Source organism: Gorilla gorilla, chromosome 1 (assembly GCF_029281585.2).
Source record: "Gorilla gorilla gorilla isolate KB3781 chromosome 1, NHGRI_mGorGor1-v2.1_pri, whole genome shotgun sequence".
Lineage (NCBI taxonomy): Eukaryota > Metazoa > Chordata > Mammalia > Primates > Hominidae > Gorilla > Gorilla gorilla.
The window spans coordinates 162,227,635-162,251,629 of record NC_073224.2 but is presented as its reverse complement, the minus strand read 5'-3'; the positions used below and the strand labels follow the sequence as shown (position 1 = coordinate 162,251,629).

Genomic DNA, 23,995 nt, shown 5'->3' with positions numbered 1-23,995 from the left:
GGGAAAATTAAGAGTATTTGGAATTAATCTAATTGTAGTAGTGTGTAAGTAGTGTGTAAGTAGTGTGTAGTAGGGTGTAATTGCCCATCTCATGATGGGCAATTCAATCCATGGAACACACTACCTGTGGACAAAGACAACCAAGTTCAGATTATATAATTCCTCTAATCAAATTAATCAAAACCCTGTAATTATTCACAGATACCCTTATAAAAATAGCCCAGAAGTACCTCCATGATCTCACCCCATAATCTGACCTCATCTTCTTTCTTCCGCATTTTTCACTAGTGATCATACTGGCCACTTTGTTATTCCCAGAACCAAACAAATACACCTCTGCCTCACAAGCCTTTTGCACTAACCCTTCTTTTTGCAGGTATCTGAATGACTATCTCCCTTACTTCCTTTAAGTCTTTGCTTAAATGTCATCTTCTCAATGAGGCCTATCTTGACCACCCTGTTTAAAACTCCAAACTGGGCCGGACGCAGTGGCTCACGCCTGTAATCCCAGCACTTTGGAAGGCCAAGGCAGATCACTTGAGGTCAGGAGTTCGAGACCAGTCTGGCCAACATGGTGAAACCTCATCTCTACTAATAATACAAAAATTAGCTAGGCATGGTGGTGGGTGCCTGTAATCCCAGCTACTTGGGAGGCTGAGGCAGGAGAATCACTTGAATCCGGGAGGAGGAGGTTGCAGTGGGCCAAGATCGTGCCACTGCACTCTAGCCTGGACAAAAAAGCAAGACTCCATCTCAAAAGTAAAATAAAATATAAAGCTCCAACCTGACTCCTCCTCCTCACCAGTGTAATCTTGGTGCCTCTAATTCTGTTCAGTGTTTCCCTTTTCCATTGTACCCATCACCTTTTAATATAACATATAACATATTTATTAAATATAAGCTCTGGCATGGCACAGTGGCTCACTTCAGACCAGAAAATTCAAGACCGGCCCGGGCAACACGGTAAAACCCCATCTCTACTAAAAATACACAAAAAATTAGCTGGGTGCGGTGGCACATCCCTATAGTCCCAGCTATTCATCAGGAGGCTGATGTGGGGGATCTCTTGAGCCTGGGAGATCAAGGCTGCAAAATTAACTGGGTATGGTGGCACATGCCTATAGTCTCAGCTGTTCATCAGGAGGCTGATGTGGAGGATCTCTTGAGCGTGGGAGATCAAGGCTGCAGAAAGCTGTGATCATGCCACCGTGCTCCAGCCCGGGCAAAAGAGCAACAACTTGTCTCAAAAAAAAAAAAAAAGTATATATGTGTGTGTGTATGTATATATAAGCTCTCTGAAGGCAAAGATCTTTCTGGGACACAAGGTAGCTGCTTCAATGGAACAATGAAATGGAAAATGCTGTGGCAGTCTCTGATGGTTAACAAAGAAATTAAGGCATATTTGTCTCAAGGCATGGAATTAAATTTCGGGCTTTCTGTGATGTGCAACTTATCCCTAGAGAACTGAGAGTTCTAAAATGTCATATCAGACTGAATCTGCCAGATGCTGGATTCTAACAACCATTAAATTCATACCACTACCATGTTTGAAAACTTTCAGGACTTACTTTATCTTTGGTATTAAGAAGTTACTTCCTATGTGTTTAGGTAGATGCTTTTTAAAATTTAGTTAAGCACAGTTATCTCATTAATTTAAGGATGTGTTTCTCTCCAGTTCTGGAAAATTTATCTAAATGGTTACTCTAAATGTAGTTCTCACTCTGTTCTCTTTTAAAAAATACATAATAGAAAAACAATGGATCCTATAGCTATCCAACATGTCAAAACTTTTCTTCCTTCTGTTTATCTTTTTGTGCTTCACCTTAGGAGAAATCTTTCCGCTATATCTTTCAGCATACTCATTTCCTCTCCAATCGTATTTATTTTGCCATTCAATCAACCCATCTATTGAGGTTTTGTTTTGTTATTTAGGATACAATATCCTTATGTATCTCCCTGAATATCAATCATACTTCACATGGTCTACACTCACTGCTCTACCCAGGCAGATACCTTTATGCTTGCTGCCTGGTACAGTGCAACAGGCAGAATGCTAAGGTCATCATCCGTATCTGTCACTTCCAAAATTAAAGCCCACACAGTCATTTCCTGTGGCCCTTGGCTTGCTTCTTTGATCTGATCCTATCTGCTTTTTCAGTTTTTCAGAAACTTCACTTAGCTTCCAATCCACTAAGGGCACCTATTTTTATATTCCAGTGTTATTTCTGTTAACACAAATACTTTGTTTAAAAAAAAAGGGGGGGGGCTGAATAAAACAAAAAAAAACCCTAATATTATAGAATAATAATAGGTTTGCACTTTTTAATTTTTTTTTTTTTTTTTGAGACAGAATCTCACTCTTTCATACAGGCTGGAGTGCAGTGGTGCGCTCTCGGCTCACTGCAATCTCCACCTCCCCAATTCAAGCGATTCTCCTGCCTCGGCCTCCCTAGTAGCTGGGATTACAGGCGCCCGCCACCATGCCTGGCTAATTTTTGTATTTTTAGTAGAGATTGGGTTTCACCATGTTGGCCAGGCTGGTCTTGAACTCCTGACCTCAAGTGATCCACCTGCCTCAGCCTCCCAAGGTGCTGGGATTACAGGCGTGAGCCACTGAGCCCAGCCAATTTTATTTATTTTTAAAGACAGGGTCTTGCTCTGTTGCCTAGGCTGGAGTGCAGGGTCATGGTCATAGCTCACTGTAATCTCCAATTCCTAGGCTCAAGCAATCCCCTCTTCTCAGCCTCCCGAAGTGCTAGCAAGGCATAAGCCACCTTGCCCAGCCCCAGATTTGCTTTAAAAAAAAAAAAAACAATTTTATTAAGGTGTAATCCTCCCACTCTTCGTATGGGCTTTAATGGTTTTCTGTAAATTTATAGTTGTGCAACTGTCACCACAATCCAGCTTAGAGCCCTCCAACACCCACAAAAGCTGTCCTGCACCAGTTTGCAATCAGTTCCCCTTCTCTCAGCCCTTGAAATCACTGTTTGTCTCCACACTTTTTCCCTTTTTAGAAATTTCATATAAATGAAATTAGACATTATATAGTCTTTTGTATGTCTCACACTTGGCATAATGTTTCTAATATTCATCCATGTTGCTTCATGGATCAGTACGCCATGATCTTTTTACTGCTGAGTAGCATTTTATTATACAACTATAACACATTTTGTTTATCCATTTGTCAGATGATAGACATTTCAATTGTTTCCAGTTTTGGGCAATTATGAACAATACTGCCATAAACATTTGTTTACATGTTTTATGTTAACATAAATTTTCATTTCTCTGGAATGAATACCTAAGAGTGGGATTGCTGGGTCATGTACTAGGAGTTGAACCTACAAGAAATTACCAAACTGTTTATTATTTGGTACACAGCATTTTGCATGCTCATCATTGATATTCATAGGAATTCCCTAATGACTGACACTGTGTACTTTTTATGTGCTTATTAGACCTATCTTCTTAAGGGTAATTCCTACCCAAATTTTTTGCCTATCTTCCAATTGGAGTATTTGTTTACTTATTGAGTTGTATGTTCTTTATATATATAGTCTGGATATGAGTCCTTTGATGACACGTGATTTGTAAACACCTATAACTTACACTGGATTTAGGTCTACCTTCCTAACCCAGTGTTTTACCACGTACCACTATTCTTGGACTTAGTGAATGACTCATTCGTAACCATAATATCCTACATTGGCTCTGACCATGGAAGTCATTTTACACAAAAGAAATGAAGAAACAGGCTTACTTCCATAAAATTCGGTGATCTTACCATGCGCTATCATGCAAAAGATGTTGGCCTACTGGACTTAAGTTTTTTGTGTGGGTGGCAACACTTTGTGGGTTTGGTACTATCTTACACGATGTAGTATATGCTCCAAATTAGAAACCAATATATGGTGGTTTTTCCCATAACTGGAATACATAAACCTAGGAGTCAGGTAAAGGAAATAAGAGAGCTCATCTACTACTACCTACTGACATATTCACAAAAGTTTTGCTTCCCATACTCACAACTTCGGCCTCTATTAAATGTGGAAGATTTATATCCCAAGGGAACACAACAACAATTTGACTGGACTAAAAGTTGAGACAGCCCCCTGGCCATTTTGAGTTTCTCATGTCACTGAATCAGCAAGCAAACAGGAGGTTACAGTACTGGCTGCAATGACTGACCCCAGTTATAAAGGGTAAATAAAATGAATACTACATTACTACATAATAGGAACAAAGAGGATTATGTTGGGAAACCAGATTATACCCACTGTGTTAGTTTCAGAGGGATGCTATAACAAAATGCCACAAATTTGGTAAATGAAAAGGTATTTATTCTCTCAGTTTTAGAGAACAGAACTCCAAAATCAAAGTGTCAGGAGAACCATTCACCCTGCAGAGGCTCTAGGGGAAGACTCCATTCCTTGCCTGTCATGCTTCTAAAGCTTCTGCCTTGCAGCTGTATCATTCCAATCTCTGCCTCCATCTTCATGATTTTCACCTCTTCTCTGCGTATCTCTCTGCTGTGTATCTCTGTGAAAGGTCACTTACTGGATTTAGGGCCCATTCAGACAACTGAGGATGATCTCATCTCAAAAATCCTTACATATGCAAATACCCTTTTTTCAAGTAAGGTCACATTCACCAATAAGGTTAATTTACAGAGATTAGAGTATGGAAATATCTTTTTGGGAACCACCATTCAACCCACTATAGGCACCATTTAGTATTTCCATACTCAGAGAGAGAAATTTAATACAGACAAGACTACTAAGGGTTCAAACCCTTCAGAAATGAAGGTCTGGGTTATTTTATGAGGTAAATACATTCACAACCAGCCAGGGTATTGGCTGAGAACAGAGGAAATAAGAAATGGGTAGTGATTAGCTATAGATACATATTTCTTCCTTGCTCCACGTAAATATTTATAAATATTTACCAGATGTTGAAATAACTACCAATTTATTTTTTTCCTTTCATTTGACTACTATAAGGTATGTTGGTGGTGGTTAACGTTACTGTTCATTCTTTAGATTACAGACTATAACAGGGAAAAGTGTGACTATACTCTCTGAACTAAAAGATTTATGAACATCATTTAGAAATAGGTATAGTGACTGGTGGGACTTTGGGTCTCCCAAATATGGGGAAAGGGCAAATGCAACACATACTGGTGCAGGAGCTAGTTGTATTACATCAGGCAGAAGCATGATATTGTTGCTACTGTTGTTTGGTTGTGTAAGTGCATATGGGTGCTGAGTTGACAAAGGGGTAGGCTGTGCTGTATTATCTGTTAATGAACATCATTTTCATGTATTCATATACTCCCTTCTGTGAAGACAAGCCTACATTTTGCAGGATCCATTGCCAGTAGTATGCCAGACTATATATAACCATGATATATGAAATATATGAAAGGTATAAGAGAAAGAAAAATGATTTTCCCCTCTGGTGGCAGCTTTGGGCAGGCTTGAGGCATCCACAGATAGCATAAGTAGGGTTTTGCCACCACTTCTAAGCATCTTCCAAAGAATCCAATCTCACTTAGTATTGTACGCAGCTAACATCTTTAACAGCAGCATCCTGTGTCTTCTGGGCGTCCTCTTGAATAATTCACTTGGGTCCTGATAGTAGCAGTAGCTTCTCAGGTTTCTGAGCATTGCCATAGGCAGACAGCTGAAATCGTTTCCAAGGGCTTTATGCAGTTTTGAATTTTTTAAAACTCTGAAGCAATCTGAAACTTATAGGAAAACTCCAAGTATACAAAGAAATTTTCTTTACCTAGTTTGATTTCAGAATAAGTTGCTGAACAGATGTTCCTTTCCTCCAAATAGTTTGTTGTTTTACAAAATGTCCCTCAATTAGGGTTTGTGACTTTCCTCATTTGAGATTCAGGTTATCCACCTGTGTACCAAAGAAGTGGTGCCATGTTCTTCTAATTGTATACTATTCTGGCACATAATTTTGATTTTGTTTCATTTCTTTCTTTTTTTTAAGATATAAAATCTCGCTATGTTGTCCAGGCTGGTCTTAAACTCCTGGGCTCAAGTGATCCTCTTGCCTCCGCCTCCTGAATATCTGGAACTTACACACCAGCACACCCAACTAATTGATTTGTTTCATTTCTAATGATGCCCATTTTATGTTCATCGAGATGGTGTCAGGATTCTCTGCTGAAAGTTAGTCTTTTCCCTTTGTAATTAATAAGTGTTTAATGAGGGAGTTAAGTTGAAATGATATAAGCATTCCAATCCTCATCTTTTCCATTTATTCATTTATTTATTTATACCAATATGGATGCAATATCTATTTTATTTAATGAGGTTATATGTTACTGTAATTTATTTTGAGGCTAGGCACAGTAGTTTATGCTTGTAATCCCAGAGCTTTGGGAGGCAGAGGCAGGAAAATCACTTGAGGCCAGGAATTAGAGACCAGCCTGAGCAAGACAGCAAGACACTGTCTTTACAAAAAAAATTATTTTTTAAATTAGCCACACATGGTGGTGTGCATCTGTAGTCCTAGCTACTCGGGATGCTGAGGCAGGAGGATCCCTTTAGCCTAGGAGTTCAAGGTTACAGTGAACTATGACCAGCCACTGCATTCCAGCCTGGTGACAGAATGAGACCCTGTCTTTTAGAATAAAATTTAGAAATATATAGATATATATAGATACATATCTATATATCTATATTTTATATACATGTTTAATTTTAACATATTCTGTATATATAGAACATATTCTCTCTATATATAAAGCTACATATAGATCTATCTAGATAGATCTATATATATATGTCTCTGACAGCTAGGTATGATCAATCCTACTGGAGTAATCAATAGATTGGAGTAATCAATCTATATATAGATATAGATATCTATATAAACATATAGACATATATATATCTGAGAGCTAGGTATGATCAATCCTACTGGAGTAATCATTGATCCAAGGCACTTTCAGTGAGAGTTAAGAAATATCAAGTTTCTATACATGCATACACATACACACACACACACATACATGTCCATATTTACTAAGCTATTATCATGAGTTCACAAAGATACCCATAACTCCAATCCAATAACAACACAAGGTACAGTTTAGTTTTCTCCTTTTCCATATTTGAAACTTCCTCATCTGACAATGAGAAACCTGGTACTCATTACACTTATGTCTTGATCATTTTCCCATATGGAACCAATCGCTCACTGCCACTGCCACCACTATGCTGTACCCTTGTAGCCACCAATGTCAGGCCAACATGGGCATCCCTTCTTATCCTGCCTGGGCTCTAACACCCTTGATTGGGCTCATGCCGCTCACTATACAGAAATTCTCTTTACCCTCTGTGGTTATAAACACCATTCTTGGCCACTGCTTCTCTTCCACCCACAATGTGGTACCCTATTCCACTTTTAGATTTCCTGAAGGTCAGCAGTGGTCTTCTTGACCTTCACTGCCCAGTCCTTTCAAGAGTAATGTACATCTCTCATTCCCTATATTCTGATTCTATTCAAAATACTTAGAATAGCTTCTATTAATCAAATCCTGACAGACACAGCCATTAGCCACTATTTAAGCATTGATGGAAAAAACTATTTTTAATATTCAACTAAAGTTTGCTTCCTTAGATTCAAGAAGCAAATGAAGCCCATGTAAAATAAATAAATCTATATCTGCATCTTTTTTATGTAAAATTTACTTTACTTTAGGCAAGGGCACAAAAAAAAGCCCTGAATCAATGAGGAAAAGCAGGTGTGTGTGTGTGTCTACACATGTGCAGGAAATGAATAATACAAAACATACTGGACATCTTATTTTGATCTGCTCAATATCTTCTCCACTGCTTTTACTAAAAGAATCCCAATTTTTTTCTTGCAGTATTACTCCTCCCCGTAATAGTGTCTCAGTAGATTTATGAATAAACGTGTCTCTCAAGTGATCCAAATTTTCAATTGTCTTAAATAGTTGGAGTTATGTTACTGACAACAGTACTGCAGAGACTTCTTGCTACGTCAATAATTGGAAGGGTACTAGTCCTTGCCCATAAAACCTGGTTGTTCATGCTTTTGATTTTATGACCACACTTTCTGTTGCTTACAATTAAGGGACACCTCATAATATGCTCAGTTTGTGAAAAATGAGTATATTTATAAGCCCAGGAGTCCCTCAAAAGAATATTATATCTCACAAAAGAATCAAAGTAGTACATGCAGTCTGGATAGACTACAGACAACACTAACTTAAGGAAACCTGTAATTTTCCATTTCAATAAGATTTCTGCCAGTGCCAATACATTAAAAAAAAAAAAAAAAAAGCATTGTCAATCCATAAAAGCAAAAACCCACAAAGGGGCCAGGAGCAGTGGCTCATGCCTATAATCCCAGTACTTTGTGGGGCCAAGACAGCAAATTACGTGAGGTCAGGAGTTCGAGACCAGCATGGCCAACATGGCAAAACCCTGTCTCTACTAAAAATACAAAAATTAGCCTAGCGTGGTGGGGCATGCCTGTAGTTCCAGCTACTTGGGAAGCTGAGGCAGGAGAATTGCTTGAACCTAGGAGGCAGATGTTGCTGTGAGCCAAGATTGCACCACTGCACTCCAGCCTGGGCAACAGAGCAAGATTTTGTCTCATACACACACACACACAAAAAAAAAACACAAAGGGAGAACATAACTCAACAGAACTGTAGTGAACTGCCTGAGGTCATTCACCATTATGCACCTAGAACACTTGAAATCTATTACAACTCTTTCATCCAATCATTTTATTAATATCATATAACTGATAATTGTCAGGTCTTCATCTTTATCCTAGATCAATTTGAAAAGCATCACTTTTTTACCCGAATAAAAATTTCCAATTCAGTTTTTCTTCTTTTTTCAATTTTCTCCGCCTCAATTTGGCAAGTATGACAAATGTACAGATGGTTGACAGCTGGTCCTCCACCATACCTAAAGCATGAAAAATTTAAGAATTAAAACTATGGCAATCTTAAGAAAGCTTATGTTCTAGGAAGTTTGTTTCTAACATTTAAGTCAGTGGCCAAATACCCAGTAAAAATAAATCCTCTTAATAAAATTCTCAAAGTAATATAAAAATCAAAAATCATATAAGGACTTGTTATTATGTTTATTAAGGTCAGTGACTTTATCAGTTTATTGCTTAACCTGCTTTATCTATATTTCAACTTTCCCTTACTTCTGCTCCAAAATGTTAGAGCCAACAACAAAGTAAAAGAAGTGGTTTCAAAAAGTATCATACAACATACAAATCTTAGTTACACATCACAGTCATAGTCAAGTTTTCATCAGATGAAGGCCTCCCCTGGCCTCTCAAGTAAGAAGCATTCAATGTATGAATTATTTTTAATATTTAATTAAAGAAAACATAATTAGTAGGAAAACTGTGGTGGAAAATGTTTTAAAATAAAGGTCAGGAGTTGCGAGACCAACCTGGCCAATGTGGTGAAACCCCGTCTCTATTAAAAATATAAACATTAGCCAGGCATGGTGATGTGTGCCTGTAATCCCAGGTACTTGGGAGGGTGAGGCACAAAATCGCTTGAAACTGGGAGGCAGAGGTTGCAGTGAGCTGAGATTGCACCACTGCACTCCAGACTAGGCGACAGAGCGAGACTCAATCTTAAAATTTTAAAGTTTACGATGTTAAGGCCAGGCCCAGTGATGCATGCCTGTAATCCCAATACTTTGGACTTTGGGAGGCCAAAGCAGCCACATGGCTTGAGCCCAGGAGTTCAAGATCAGCCCAGGCAACATGGCAAAACCCCATCTCTACAAAAAACACCCCAAAATTAGCCAGACATGGTGATGCATGCCTGTGATCCCAGCTACTCGGCAGGCTGAAGTGAGAGGACCACTGGAGCCTAGGAGGTCGACGCTGCAGTGAGCCAAGATCGTGCCACTGCACTCCAGCCTGGTTGACGGAGCAAGACCTTGTCTCAAAAAAAAAAAAGAAAAAAAAATTTACAATTTAAGAGTGAGATACTCAATTGTGGGAGTATATATATGTAAAATTTTAGTGTGGGGATATGCAAAATATTTTAAACAAGGTACTTAAATTACCACAGCATACCTTCACAGATAGATAATTAGAAAACATTAAAATTAATTATCTAGACTATGCCACAGTAGCTACAAAGTCTTCCTACTCACACTTTAGAATGAATAAGTGAGGGAAAAGAATAAACATATAGCACAAGGAGCATCTCTGAAATAATCCAATCCCCTTTTAAGCAGTTTAACCGACTTTCACAACACTGTATGGTCTGATTTAAAAAACAAACCTGCTATATAGGTTATCCCAAATGTTCTGAGGCAGCATCAAAACCAGGTCTTCAATATAACCAGCTTTTCTTGGAGGAACACCTAAAAAAAAAATATAAACATCTCTTTCATGCTTTTAATTATATTCCTTTCAAACATTAAACTCATTTTTTTTAACAGTAACTAAATGACAGATCAATCATCATTGTTTTTTTAAGTGGAAGGGTCTTGTTCTTTCACCCAGTCCAGACAGTGCAGTGGCATGATCGTGGCTCACAGCAGCCTCAAAATTCCTGGGCTCAAGGGATCCTCCCACCCCAGCCTCCTGAGTAGCTGGGACTACAGGCATGCTTCAACACACCCAGCTAACTTTTCTTTTTCTTTTTTTTTTTTTTTTTGTAGAAACAGGCTCTCATTATGTTGCCCAGGCTGGTCTCGAACTCATGACCTCAAGTGATCCTCCTGCTTTGGCCTCCCAAAGTGCTGAGATTAGAGGCGTGAGCCATTGTGTCTGGCCATTTTTTTGAGTCAAGGTCTCACTCTGTCACCCAGGCTGGAGTGCAGCAGCATGACCATGGCTCACTGCAACCTCAAACTCTAGGGCTCAAGGAGTCCTCCTGCCTCAGCCTCCCGAGACAATGGGATTACAGGTGTGAGCCACTGCACCCAGCTCAATCATTATTCTTACAATCTCTCTCCCAAGAAAGGTAATTATAAAGCATTTTTGGTGATTGTGTTTCCTCAAGATGAACATACACCTTAAAATTTCTATGTCCAATACAGGTATCCCTATCCCTTCTGGTTTCACTACAAACATAATTACCATGAATATCCCATCTTCAACCTTGAAGTTTAATTGGCGTCACACAAAGGTCCTATTTATTGTAGAAATAAACATTAACACAGCCAATCTCACAAGGGCCAAAGTTATATTTAATTATGAGGCTTTTTTTTCTTAAATCCCAGATACATTTCCATACTTGGGAAAAAAGCCAGCTATTCATTTAGACAATGGGGTTAAGAACCACCAATATAGTCGATAGATAAAATCACCAGCACAGGAATGCCTCAGGTAGGAAAAATGATGTATAATAGAGGAGCTCACTGTAATGTAAACAGCTGTTTATGTATCTGACTCTACTATGAAATTAGAGCTTTCACAGAAGAAAAAGGATTTTTAGTGTCCTTAGGCACTAGCAAAAAGTTTAGAAAGCATGTACTCAGTAAATATATGTTCAATAAAGAAGCTAGAGATTACCTACAATTAAAAAGGAAAGGTGAATTTCTGAAACCATATGGAATTAAAACACATTAAGTTTGAATGCAGGTGGGGAAATGGGAAATAAGTGGGAGAGGAAAATTCTTGGCTCTCCTAATTTGCAAATTATTTTACAGCAAACTTCTACCACCGGTTTGCATTACAGGATTTCTTACCTCCATGAATACAAAGAAAGTCATTATTTGAAATAGGGCCAGGTTCGGCAAAGGTCTTAAATTTATTAAGCCACTGTCGAGAAATATAAAACTGAAGGAGGCTTGGTTCCATTATGTTCAATAAATTTGATATCCTTCTCCTCTCTTTTTGTGCCTCTTCGCTGCTCTTCCTATTAAGGACAATGATTAGTTAAATTCAATATGCATTTTACTACATTACTAGTAGATGGATTTTTCTTCTTATTAGACTTAACACACATATTAACACTATCTTTATTAGGTCTTGGGAATTTCAAGAGAAATATACTTTGTATTATCCACCAAATACATTATATACTCATAGGGATGAAACTGTATCTTACCTACAGGTATCCACATAACTACTGGAACACAGTAAGCATTCAAATGTTTGTTAATAAGATCAAGCTAAATAATTAATCTGCTTCTGTTTCAGAAGCTAGCATCTTCTTTTATAAGATGATAAAAAAACCAAATATTTTTATAGTAATACTTTCATTATTAGCTACTTTAGGAGAAAATTTGGTACTTAATTCAGACCATCAATGCCTAATTTTTAAATTAAACCTAATCTTTCTTTTTTTCTTTTTCTTTTTTTTTCAGATGGCGTCTCACTCTGTTGCCGAGGCTGGAGTGCAGTGGCGCAATCTAGGCTCACTGCAACCCCCACCCGCTGGGTTCAAGCGATTCTCCTGCCTCAGCCTCCCCAGTAGCTGGGATTACAAGCGCCTGCCACCACACCTGACTAATTTTTGTATTTTTAGTAGAGACAGGGTTTCACCATCTTGGCCAGGCTGGTCTTGAACTCCTGACTTCGTGATCCACCCGCCTCGGCCTCCCAAAGTGCTGGGATAACAGGCCTGAGCCACTGTGCCCGGCACTAAAATTAATCTTTCTAAAACAAAATATATCCCTTTGCTCTTCAAGTAGATGATTTAGCATTTTCTGAACAAAGAATCATTCTACATATACAGCCTTTCACTGTATTTTACTGTAATGAAATAGGAAGAAAACAATTCCTAATCTTGACTCAGCAATCCATTAGAATGTCTTAGAAGTCACTGATAAGCCCAAAATGTGAGATGTCTTTTCACATCTACAGTTATTTCCATTACCTATAGAAAAGAACGTAAGCTTCTGCATTTTGTACAGTAGATTCTGAAACTTCAGTGACACTCTGATCATCAAATTCATACCAGAGATTATTTAGATTGTTTCGGCAGTAGGCTATATAGTGTCCACCTGAATTTGAGGGAAAAGAAATCATTACAGTAATACAAAAACAACAGAAGAAAGGAAGATAAACTTTTTGTATTTCCAGTGCCTAGCACAGTAGCTGGAATAAAGGAAGAATTATGCTTGTATTTTTTTTTCAATTTGCACGCTTGCCACCATTCCTTCATCACCTGATGACAGAACATGTAATTTTTTTAATTTTTTTATTTTTTAATAGACAGAGTCTTGCTCTGTTGCCCAAGCTGGAGTTCAGTGAAGGGATCACAGCTCACTGCAGCCTCAAATTTCTGGGCTCAAGCTATCCTCTTGCCTCAGCCTCCTGAGTAATTGGAACTACAGGTGCACATCACCACACCCAGCTAATTTATTTTTGTTTTTTTACAGATGGGGTCTTGCTATGTTGTCCAGGCTGTTCTCAAACTCCGAGCCTCAAGTGATCCTTCTGCCTCAGCCTCCAAAGGTGCTGGGATTACAGGCATGAGTCATTAACACTCATTAACACCTGCGGGGGTCTGTCACACAGACCCTGACCCAATGACGAATGAATAAAGTACACTGACACAGATATTCTGCTTTGCCAGTCTGGCTAAGCATCCGGGCCACTTACAGACTCCAAGAACAGTGCTGTAAACAGTTGCAGACAGCAGCCTCGACGAGCCAGTGAGACTCGCATTTATTCAGTACAGATTAATTGACAAAGCCTTGAGTCAACACCACTAGAGAGTAATTGATATTGCAAACCTCCCCAGTAGAAAGCAATTAAGAACCCGGTAAATCAAAGGTTAGTCTTAGGACCACATGGGTAAACAAGCTAGTGAGATAAACTCCCCACATTCCTTTTCTACTCTAATTTACTTAACTAAGGGGACAAGGCTGCCTTCAGCCAAGTACTATATGTAAAAACTCCCAGCCCTCCAGAAGGGTTTGTGTATATTTTCTAAAACTAAAATTTTTCCCACCAGCCTGACTGCACCCCCACAAACACCCAGCTATTAGAAAACATATTCTTTTTTTTCTTTTCTTTTTTTTGAGATGGAGTTTTGCTCTTGTTGCCCAGGCTGGAGTGCAATGGTGCAATCTCAGCTCACTGCAACCTCCACCTTCCAGGTTCAAGCGATTCTCCTGTCTCAGCCTCCCAAGTAGCTGGGATTACAGGCGCCCGCCATCATGCTTGGCTAATTTTTTGTATTTTTAGTAGAGACGGGGTTTCACAATGTCAGCCAGACTGGTCAGGAACTCCTGACTTCAGATGATCCACCTGCCTTGGCCTCCCAGTGCTGGGATTACAGGTATGAGCCACCACACCCGGCTAGAACACATAATCTTAAAAAATCCAGTATAAAAATCATGTTAGGGCCAGGCATGGTGGCTCACGCCTGTAATCCCAGCACTTTGGGAGGTTGAGGCGGGCGGATCACGAGGTCAGGAGATCGAGACCATCCTGGCTAACACGGTGAAACCCCATCTCCACTAAAAATACAAAAAAATTAGCTGGGCGTGGTGGCAGGCGCCTGTAGTCCCAGCTACTTGGGAGGCTGAGGCAGGAGAATGGCGTGAACCTGGGAGGCGGTGGTTGCAGTGAGCCAAGATCGCGCCACTGCACTCCAGCCCGGGCAACAGAGACTCTGTCTCCAAAAAAAAAAAAAAAAAAAAAGTCATGTTAATGCCTTATTAACTGTATACAATTTTCAATATTGGAAACATCATAGTAAAAATATTTAATTGCATAAAATTATCTGACATGTCAAATTGTCCCTGTTTGCAGACGACATCATTGTATATCTAGAAAACCCCATTGTCTCAGCCCAAAATCTCCTTAAGCTGATAAGCAACTTCAGCAAAGTCTCAGGATACAAAATCAATGTACAAAAATCACAAGCATTCTTATACACCAATAACAGACAAACAGAGAGCCAAATCATGAGTGAACTCCCATTCACAATTGCTTCAAAGATAATAAAATACCTAGGAATCCAACTTACAAGGGATGTGAAGGACCTCTTCAAGGAGAACTACAAACCACTGCTCAAGGAAATAAAAGAGGATACAAACAAATGGGAGAACATTCCATGCTCATGGGTAGGAAGAATCAATATCGTGAAAATGGCCATACTGCCCAAGGTAATTTACAGATTCAATGCCATCCCCATCAAGCTACCAATGACTTTCTTCACAGAATTGGAAAAAACTACTTTAAAGTTCATATGGAACCAAAAAAGAGCACACATCGCCAAGGCAATCCTAAGCCAAAAGAACAAAGCTGGAGGCATCACACTGCCTGACTTCAAACTATACTACAAGGCTACAGTAACCAAAACAGCATGGTACTGGTACCAAAACAGAGATATAGATCAATGGAACAGAACAGAGCCCTCAGAAATAACGCCGCATATCTACAACTATCTGATCTTTGACAAACCTGAGAAAAACAAGCAATGGGGAAAGGATTCCCTATTTAATAAATGGTGCTGGGAAAACTGGCTAGCCATATGTAGAAAGCTGAAACTGGATCCCTTCCTTACACCTTATACAAAAATCAATTCAAGATGGATTAAAGCCTGAAACCTTAGACCTAAAACCATAAAAAGCCTAGAAGAAAACCTAGGCATTACCATTCAGGACACAGGCATGGGCAAGGACTTCATGACTAAAACACCAAAAGCAATGGCAACAAGACAAAATTGACAAATGGGATCTAATTAAACTAAAGAGCTTCTGCACAGCAAAAGAAACTACCATCAGAATGAACAGGCAACCTATAAAATGGGAGAAAATTTTCGCAACCTACTCATCTGACAAAGGACTAATATCCAGAATCTACAAAGAACTCAAACAAATTTACAAGAAAAAAACAAACAACCCCATCAAAAAGTGGGCAAAGGATATGAACAGACACTTCTCAAAAGAAGACATTTATGCAGCCAAAAAACACATGAAAAAATGCTCATCATCACTGGCCATCAGAGACATGCAAATCAAAACCACAGTGAGATACCATCTCACACCAGTTAGAATGGCAATCATTAAAAAGTCAGGAAACAACAGGTGCTGGAGAGGATGTGGAGAAATAGGAACACTTTTACACTGTTGGTGGGACTGTAAGCTAGTTCAACCATTGTGGAAGTCAGTGTGGCGATTCCTCAGGGATCTAGAACTAGAAATACCATTTGACCCAGCCATCCCATTACTGAGTATATACCCAAAGGACTATAAATCATGCTGCTATAAAGACACATGCACACGTATGTTTATTGTGGCATTATTCACAAAGCAAAGACTTGGAACCAACCCAAATGTCCAACAATGATAGACTGGATTAAGAAAATGTGGCACATATACACCATGGAATACTATGCAGCCATAAAAAAGGATGAGTTCATGTGCTTTGTAGGGACATGGGTGAAATTGGAAATCATCATTCTCAGTAAACTATCTCAAGAACAAAAAACCAAACACCGCATATTCTCACTCACAGGTGGGAATTGAACAATGAGATCACATGGACACAGGAAGGGGAATATCACACTCTGGGGACTGTGGTGGGGTGGGGGGAGAGGGGAGGGATAGCATTGGGAGATATACCTAATGCTAGATGACGAGTTAGTGGGTGCAGCGCACCAGCATGGCACATGTATACATATGTAACTAACCTGCACAATGTGCACATGTACCCTAAAACTTAAAGTATAATAAAAAAAAATTAAAAAATTTTAAAAAAAAAGAGAACTTAAAAAAAAATTATGACATGTTTTTAATAATTAGCAGTAACATCTGTTTTTAACGTTTTTTCTTTTATTCAGATATTATTTAAAAGATTAATTAGGATGTTCATTTATTTATTTTGTAGAGATGGGGTTTCACTATGCTGCCCAGGCTGGTCTCAAACTCCTGGCTTTAATTAAGTGATTCTCCCACCTCATTCTCCCAAAAGGCTGGTATTACAGGTATGAGCCACCACGCCCAGGCTTATTTTAATTTTTTTTTTAATCTAGGAACAACTGTTAAACCTATATACTTACTACTTGCAGTTCCATGATGGCAAATGACTGACAGAAGATCATATGTCACAATTTGAGCTGGACTATCCTTAGCAAGAAATGGCTGAAGATCCAAGCCTTCTAGCGGAAATGAAACATGGGTACTGATTTTGGTGGAAAACATTAGTTCATGTCTGAATCTTTTAAGGTGGATGCATAAAATCTAAAAGAGAATAAAATTCAAAACTAATTTGTCAATACAGAAAACAAAAAGCATTATAACAGGTAAAACTTAGTAACATTTTTATTGAACAAGCAAGAAACTGAGGTGTTCAATCAAAATACAATTATAAAGTTATTTAGATTTTTATTTAGTTTTAAATGCTAGATAAAGCAGTCTACTCAATATATACTGAAGTGTCAAGGTTAAGTATTGATCTGCAATTATAACCTGCTTCCAGAGATGTTAAAAATATGGAAATGGTGAAACATGGTACTTTCTAAGTTCACTGCTATTTGTTTTTCTAATTTTACACTTTAGACCTGGCAAGATCCTGCAAGTATGATTAAACTTTGTTCAACACAGCACATTGTTAAAGGGCACTTATGGTATTTAACTCAATATTTTAAAACTGAATAATCTTAAAAAGGCATGCATAGCAATCATTCAATTCTTCAACCAAGCAAAGAGAATTTATTACTACATTTTGTTACATTAATACTTTATGTTCCTACCACACAATATAAGTTGAATTAAAATAATGCCCATACCTCAGGAAACTTTTGTACTTTACAAAACTTCACTCCATTTCTCAACCTAAGGGGAGAAAACAGAAAATCAATTAGTCTACAAAAAAACTTAGTATATTTAAATTTGCAACAAAAATCTTTTAGAAAATGCAGAGATCCAGCCTGGCAAACATGGTGAAATCCCGTCTCTACTAAAAATACAAAATTAGCCAGGCATGGTGGCACATGCCTGTAGTCCCAGATACTCAGGAGGCTGAGGCAGGAGAATCACTTGAACCCGGGACACGGAGTTTGCAGAGAGCCAAGATCGCACCATTGTACTCCAGCCTGGGCTAGAGTGAGACCCTGTCTCAAAAAAAAAAAAAAAAAAAAAAAAAAAAGAAAGAAAATGCAGAGACAAAAGATATCAGACGAGAAATACTTGCCACTGAATTATGTTACATGTATACATTAAATATCTTAATCAAAACACTGGAGTCCCTTATTGTAAAAAATAATTTAAACTGGCCAGGCGCAGTGGCTCACGCCTGTAATCTCAGCACTTTGGGAGGCCAAGGCGGGCCGATCATAAGGTCAGGAGATGGAGACCATCCTGGCCAACATGGTGAAACCCCATGTCTACTAAAATACAAAAAATCACCCGGGCATGGTGGCGCACACCCGTAGTCCCAGCTATTCATGAGGCTGAGGCAGAGGAATCACTTGAACCCAGGAGGCGGAGGCTGCAGTGAGTCAATATCGTGCCACTGCACTCCAGCCTGGGGACAGAGCAAGACTCCATCTCAAAAAATAACAATAGTAATTTAATCCAAGATATCAGTAATCAAAAATTTAGAGAGTTGTATAACTCTTTGATGAAAATTGTTTTGTTTTAACAAATGTGCTACTGTCTGTGGTGTGGCTATGCCTTTAAAACATCTAGATATTAAGTAAAACCAGATAAAGCAAAACCTCAGTTTTATAAAATTTGTAGTTCAAGTCAACATATCAAACTCTTGGCCAGGCACCGTGGCTCACACCTATAATCCCAGCATTTTGGGAGGCCAAGGTGGGCAGATCACCTGAGGTCAGGAGTTTAAGACCAGCCTGACCAATATGGCAAAACCCCATCTCAACTAAAAATACAAAAATTAGCTGGGTGTGGTGGCGGGCGCCTGTAATCCCAGCTACTCAAGAGGCTGAGGCAGGGAAAATTGCTTGAACCCAGAAGGCAGAGGTTGCAGTGAACCGAGATCCCACCACTGCACTCCAGCCTGGGTGACAGAGCAAGGCTCCCTCTCAAAAAAAAAAAAAAGTCTTGGCCAGACACAGTGGCTCACGCTTGTAATCTCAGCATTTTGGGAGGCCAATGTTGGCAAATCATGTGAGCCAAGGAGTTCACAAACAGCCTGGGCAACATGACAAAACCCCATTTCTACAAAAAATACAAATTAGCCAGGCATGGTGGCATGCATCTGTAGTCCCAGCTACTTGAGAGGCTGAGGCAGGAGGATCGCTTGTGCCCAGGAAGCTGAGGCTGCAAAGAGCTGTAATCATGCTACTGAATCTTCAGCCTTGGTGACAGAATGAGACTACGTCTCAAATAAAAAAAAAAAACCTTTATTCTTACATGTGGAAAAAAGATAAAGGATGGTTATTATTAATAATCAAAATTAATATACATTTGACAGATCTCTACTTTGAATTTGGAGGTAGATGCAAGGTTCTTTTCCATCTTCACTGTTATCTTTTTCTTAGTATGCTTTGCTTTACAAGGAACAATCCCTTTCCAAGCCAACTTCCTTTTCAGCAGTCAGCTAGGGCTTCAAGAACAAAGTGATACTTTCTCCAAAAGTAGAAGTCAGCTTTTTCATCTTTATCAACCAAATAGTATACCATTCCTTTCTGTCATGTCATGATCAGTTGCAGATCAATGTTTCCTTGAGGTTACTGCCAAGAACTAGAAGTCTGTATTATCCCAGATCTTATTAGCAAGCCGTTGCATTTCTATTACAGAGATTGAGAAGAAATTTCCAGTTCACTTTGCCTCACAAATAGTTGCTTTTCACCAAGTCTTCCAACACTTTTTTCTGACTTACCACTAAGAAGCATTAAAAGTCTAAATTGATTACAAGACAGAAAAAGGCAGCTGGTAGTAGATGTAAACAAAATCAGACTTTAGCTGTCTTTCTCGTCTGCCATCGTTAACAGCAGATAACATCGAAGTTGGTATAACCTCTAGGAATTTTATGTGGATATGAAACTTCGTACCTTTCACTTCCTGAATCTAGCCTGTTAAAATGGTAATTCAAAAGAAAATATTGCCTTATTTAGGAAAACGTTTTATGCAAAATCACATACAGATTTCATCCCTCAAAATATACTCTCTCACATCTTAATAAGCCTATTAAATTTGTCATATTTTTACCTCACATTTGTTTCACAAAACAGCTAATTGCTATTATTACTAGGATAAAGCTTTCTGGCCTATATTTTTCTAAATACAGTGGCAAATTTAACTCCACATACCCAATTCTAAAAACCAAGAAAAATACACAACATGCAATTAAAAGCACTGTCAATGTCACTTACTTTTTGCATTTTTCACAACTGTACATATTGTCACCTGCAAATAAAACAGATCTGGCATTGGTTTCAAATTAACAGCAAATTGCTTATTATGGTCCTGTAATTATTTGATTTTGCCCCATGCTGACCTCCCAGCACAGAAAAACAAGGTTCCATTTTTTTAATCTATGCTCATGAATCAGGTTACTGTTTACCTTCCCCTCCCTTAACTCCTGCCAACATTGAAGAGCTACCTCAAATAATATCTTTTCCATTTACTCATTGAACAAAACTTACTGACTGCCTGTCATATGTCCAAGCAAGGTGCTAGACACACAAAAATAGTGAATGACCTTAAACGATATGGAGTAGTTCACAATTACAGACACACAAATAAGTCCATTATTTTGGTTGAGTTTGCCCTTCTATGGATCTCAGAACAGCTTTAAAACATTTCACTTATCATTTGTCTTATACTACAGGAATTCACATGAATTCCTTCAGGATGTGATTTTTCTTATTATATTTATATTATCAAGGTAGACACCAACCAAATGCCAATATGTGAAAGTACTATTAAGCTGTCTTAAAACTTAGCTTTTATGAATATATTTTATTATTTAGTCCCACTAGTATTTTAGATTCACCTACAAAAATTTAGCCATAGATATTATATTTCTTACCTTTTAGTTCATCTCTGGCAAAGAAGGCAGCAAGACAATCTTGCAAGGTTACTACTGGACCCCAAAACCAGCTAGGGACACATGAGACAACAAACCTGAAACATCATTGATAGAAAAAAAAGGAAGTGTTCTGCCAGTACAGCAGAAACAGCAGTTTTAACAATCATATAATACAAAGAAAATAAATACATACCTCTTCACATATTCCATGAAAAAAGCTATCCACCCTTGTGGAGCATATGCTTCGCCACATGATCCTGCTTTGACTATAGAAGTTGGATGACTTGATGAATGCAGCTTAGCAAGGTCTTCCTTGCCAGGAATTGGCAAGGACAGATCTTGAAAGGTCTCGAGGGTTACAGACACCTAAAATTGTTTTGTGTTTTAAAAATGGGATGAACATAATGCAGCAAAATATTTCCAAGGTTAGATTTTAGACTCTAAAGATCAAAGCATGTTTAAATAAGCAAAAAAAACAAAAAACAAAAAACAAAAAAAAACACGCAAATTGAACTTTCATAGTCATAATAGCAAAAAAAAACCAAAAAACAAAAAACAAAACACACTTGCTCTGTACCAGGTATCTTCACATAAGCCCTGTGCAGTAGTATTAGCATCCCCATTACAATCACAGACACTGCAGCATTAAACACCCCAAATCCAGCCACTGCATCTTGAGGTCCAAACTCTTAAGCACTATTGTATTTATTTTTGAAAACTGACCTTTGATGGTAGTTTTAAAATGTTTTTTAAAAAGGGTGAGAAAAAATCTGGCATCTAATTTTAAATAGCTAAAAACATGCCTGATAATTCCACTTAAATATTTAGTACCAAAATAACCCACATTAAAACGACCCGATTGAAAGTTCTTAGATTTGACTTGAGATTCTAACACAGTAATTGAAATCTTCTTTTTGTTTTTGAGATGTTATTTCATATTCATCATTGCACTAAAGTAAAACCGTACTTAAGAAAAGCTCAAAGAAACTTTGAAGGATTGAAGTGTTATTAAAAAATTCATGATGATCTTAATGTATGCCTTTGTTATTGTCTATGAATTTGATACTACCTTTAGTATCTGAGTCCCATCCTAAACATGGAAAAATATTTACAAACCACATATGACCAAATGTAAGAGATACATTCACAGCTTTGTACCTGTGAATATCAACAGATTCCCAGTATACAAATTTCATCAGCCTGGGAGAATATGCAGGTGTTACCAATTCTTGTTGCTGAGCAACTTCTCACCTTTATATGTAACCAAAATAGATGACGAAGGATAATATGTGCCTGTCCAATGATGGGTCACCATCCTTTAAACAGGATGCTGCTACTTCCAAAAAAGTAAATTCTACACCTAGAATCAATTTGTATTGATGTAAACACAATAAATGCATGTATGATCATCAATAGCAAAGAGAAGGAATTAAACTTTTCACATCATCTTGTCACATTTTTAAAGATCATTTGACACGAATTTTCTGTGTATTCTAATACCCTCATACTCACCCTGTCACAAGTCAGACACTGCACTGAACTAATGATTGTTCCATCAAATATGTCTGAAATAACACTTCTGTATTTCTTGTGCTGTTTTTTTCTCTTTGGAGATGCAGACTGAGCTAGGATTGAAAAACATTAAAAAAAAAATCAAAGCAGCTCCTTTAACATTTTTCTCTGGAATCTTTTTTTGTCTTGTCAATCTTACTTGTATATGATCTCTAGAATCCTTAAACTGTAAAAATTACTGTGCTGAAAATTTTCAAAATACTCTTCAAAAGAGCATAAGTATTAAAAAAATAAAAGAAACTAAGCAGACAAGGCTTAAGATATTTGTTGTTGTTTTTGTTTTTTTGTTTTGAGGTGGAGTCTCGCACTGTTGCCCACACTGGAGTGCAGTGGCGCGATCTCGGCTCACTGCCAAGTTCTGCCTCCCGGGTTCATGCCATTCTCCTACCTTAGCCTCCCAAGTAGCTGGGACTATAGCCGCCCACCACCACGCCCAGCTATTTTTTTGTATTTTTAGTAGAGACGGGGTTTCACCATGTTAGCCAGGATGGTCTCGATCTCCTGACCTCATGATCCACCCACCTCAGCCTCCCAAAGTAGTGAGATTACAGGCGTGAGCCACCGCACCCAGCCTGTTTTTTTTTTTTAAAGTATAAATGATCCTTGGTCACCATAAATGTACATATGAGAAAATGAACAAAACTCCAAATTAGCACAAAACCACAAATGCTTCATCACTGGGATGTTTACTTAAATGTTTTACAAGTCAAAAGAAGAGGGGAAGAGGTTAGAAAGTGAGGGAAAGATGATGAAAGTCATCATCAAGCTAAAGATGAAATAGAAGGGGTTCGGTCCCCCTATCCTGACTTGAGAGCAATTCTGTTTTCACTTATTTGTTTTTGTCTCCAAGTAAGGCTTTATTTGAAGAAAAGATTCTATTATTTAAAGTTTTTAAGAGTTCTTTATATATTTCTGGATACATGTCCTTTGCTAGCTATATGATTTATAAATACATCCAACCTTATCTTTCCATTCTCTGAATGTCCTTTGTCAACAAAAATCTTTAATTTTTTTCTTTAATGGATCATGCTTTTAATGTCTTTAAGAACTCTTTGTCTAACCCAAGGCCATGAAGACTTTCTCCTATGTTTTTTTCTAAGAAAACATAATACTGGAACTCCCATATATACCTGGAAGGAATACTAAATGGTAGACACTCTGGTAAAAAGTCTGGCAGTTTAATACAACTATAAGCATTAAACAAACATAAAACCCAGTAACCCCACTTCTAGGTATTTGTCCTAGACAAATGAAAAAATGTTCTTACAAAAACCTATACATAAATTTTAGAGCAACATTATTCATAATTGCCAAAAATTGGAAACAATTCAAAAGTCCACCAGTAGGTAAATAAACAGTGGTATACCCATAAAAAATGAGATATTAGGCCGGGCATGGTGGCTCATGCCTGTAATTCTAACACTTTGGGAGGCAGAGGCGGGCAGATCACGAGGTCAGGAGTTCAAGACCAGCATGGCCC

General features: G+C 38.2%; 1 protein-coding gene across 13 annotated transcripts in view; it reads right to left on the bottom strand.

The window, feature by feature from the left end:
* USP33 (ubiquitin specific peptidase 33) overlaps window positions 1-23,995 on the bottom strand; it is a 66,008-nt gene that overhangs the window by 6,854 nt on the left and 35,159 nt on the right. For 9 of the 13 annotated variants that reach the window (XM_019020085.3, XM_055350926.2, XM_055350987.1 and 6 more), the window contains 10 exons: window positions 22,456-22,568; window positions 21,137-21,309; window positions 20,944-21,038; window positions 20,285-20,318; window positions 17,735-17,780; window positions 17,006-17,186; window positions 12,866-12,992; window positions 11,733-11,902; window positions 10,319-10,400; window positions 8,858-8,966 (listed from right to left, as the gene is read on the bottom strand). In XM_019020085.3, the coding sequence (XP_018875630.1) occupies window positions 8,858-8,966; window positions 10,319-10,400; window positions 11,733-11,902; window positions 12,866-12,992; window positions 17,006-17,186; window positions 17,735-17,780; window positions 20,285-20,318; window positions 20,944-21,038; window positions 21,137-21,309; window positions 22,456-22,568 (1,130 nt within the window). The remainder of the gene's footprint in view (window positions 1-8,857; window positions 8,967-10,318; window positions 10,401-11,732; window positions 11,903-12,865; window positions 12,993-17,005; window positions 17,187-17,734; window positions 17,781-20,284; window positions 20,319-20,943; window positions 21,039-21,136; window positions 21,310-22,455; window positions 22,569-23,995) is intronic. The other 4 variants (XM_055350970.2, XM_055350942.2, XM_019020080.3 and 1 more) reach the window with 1 other exon arrangement.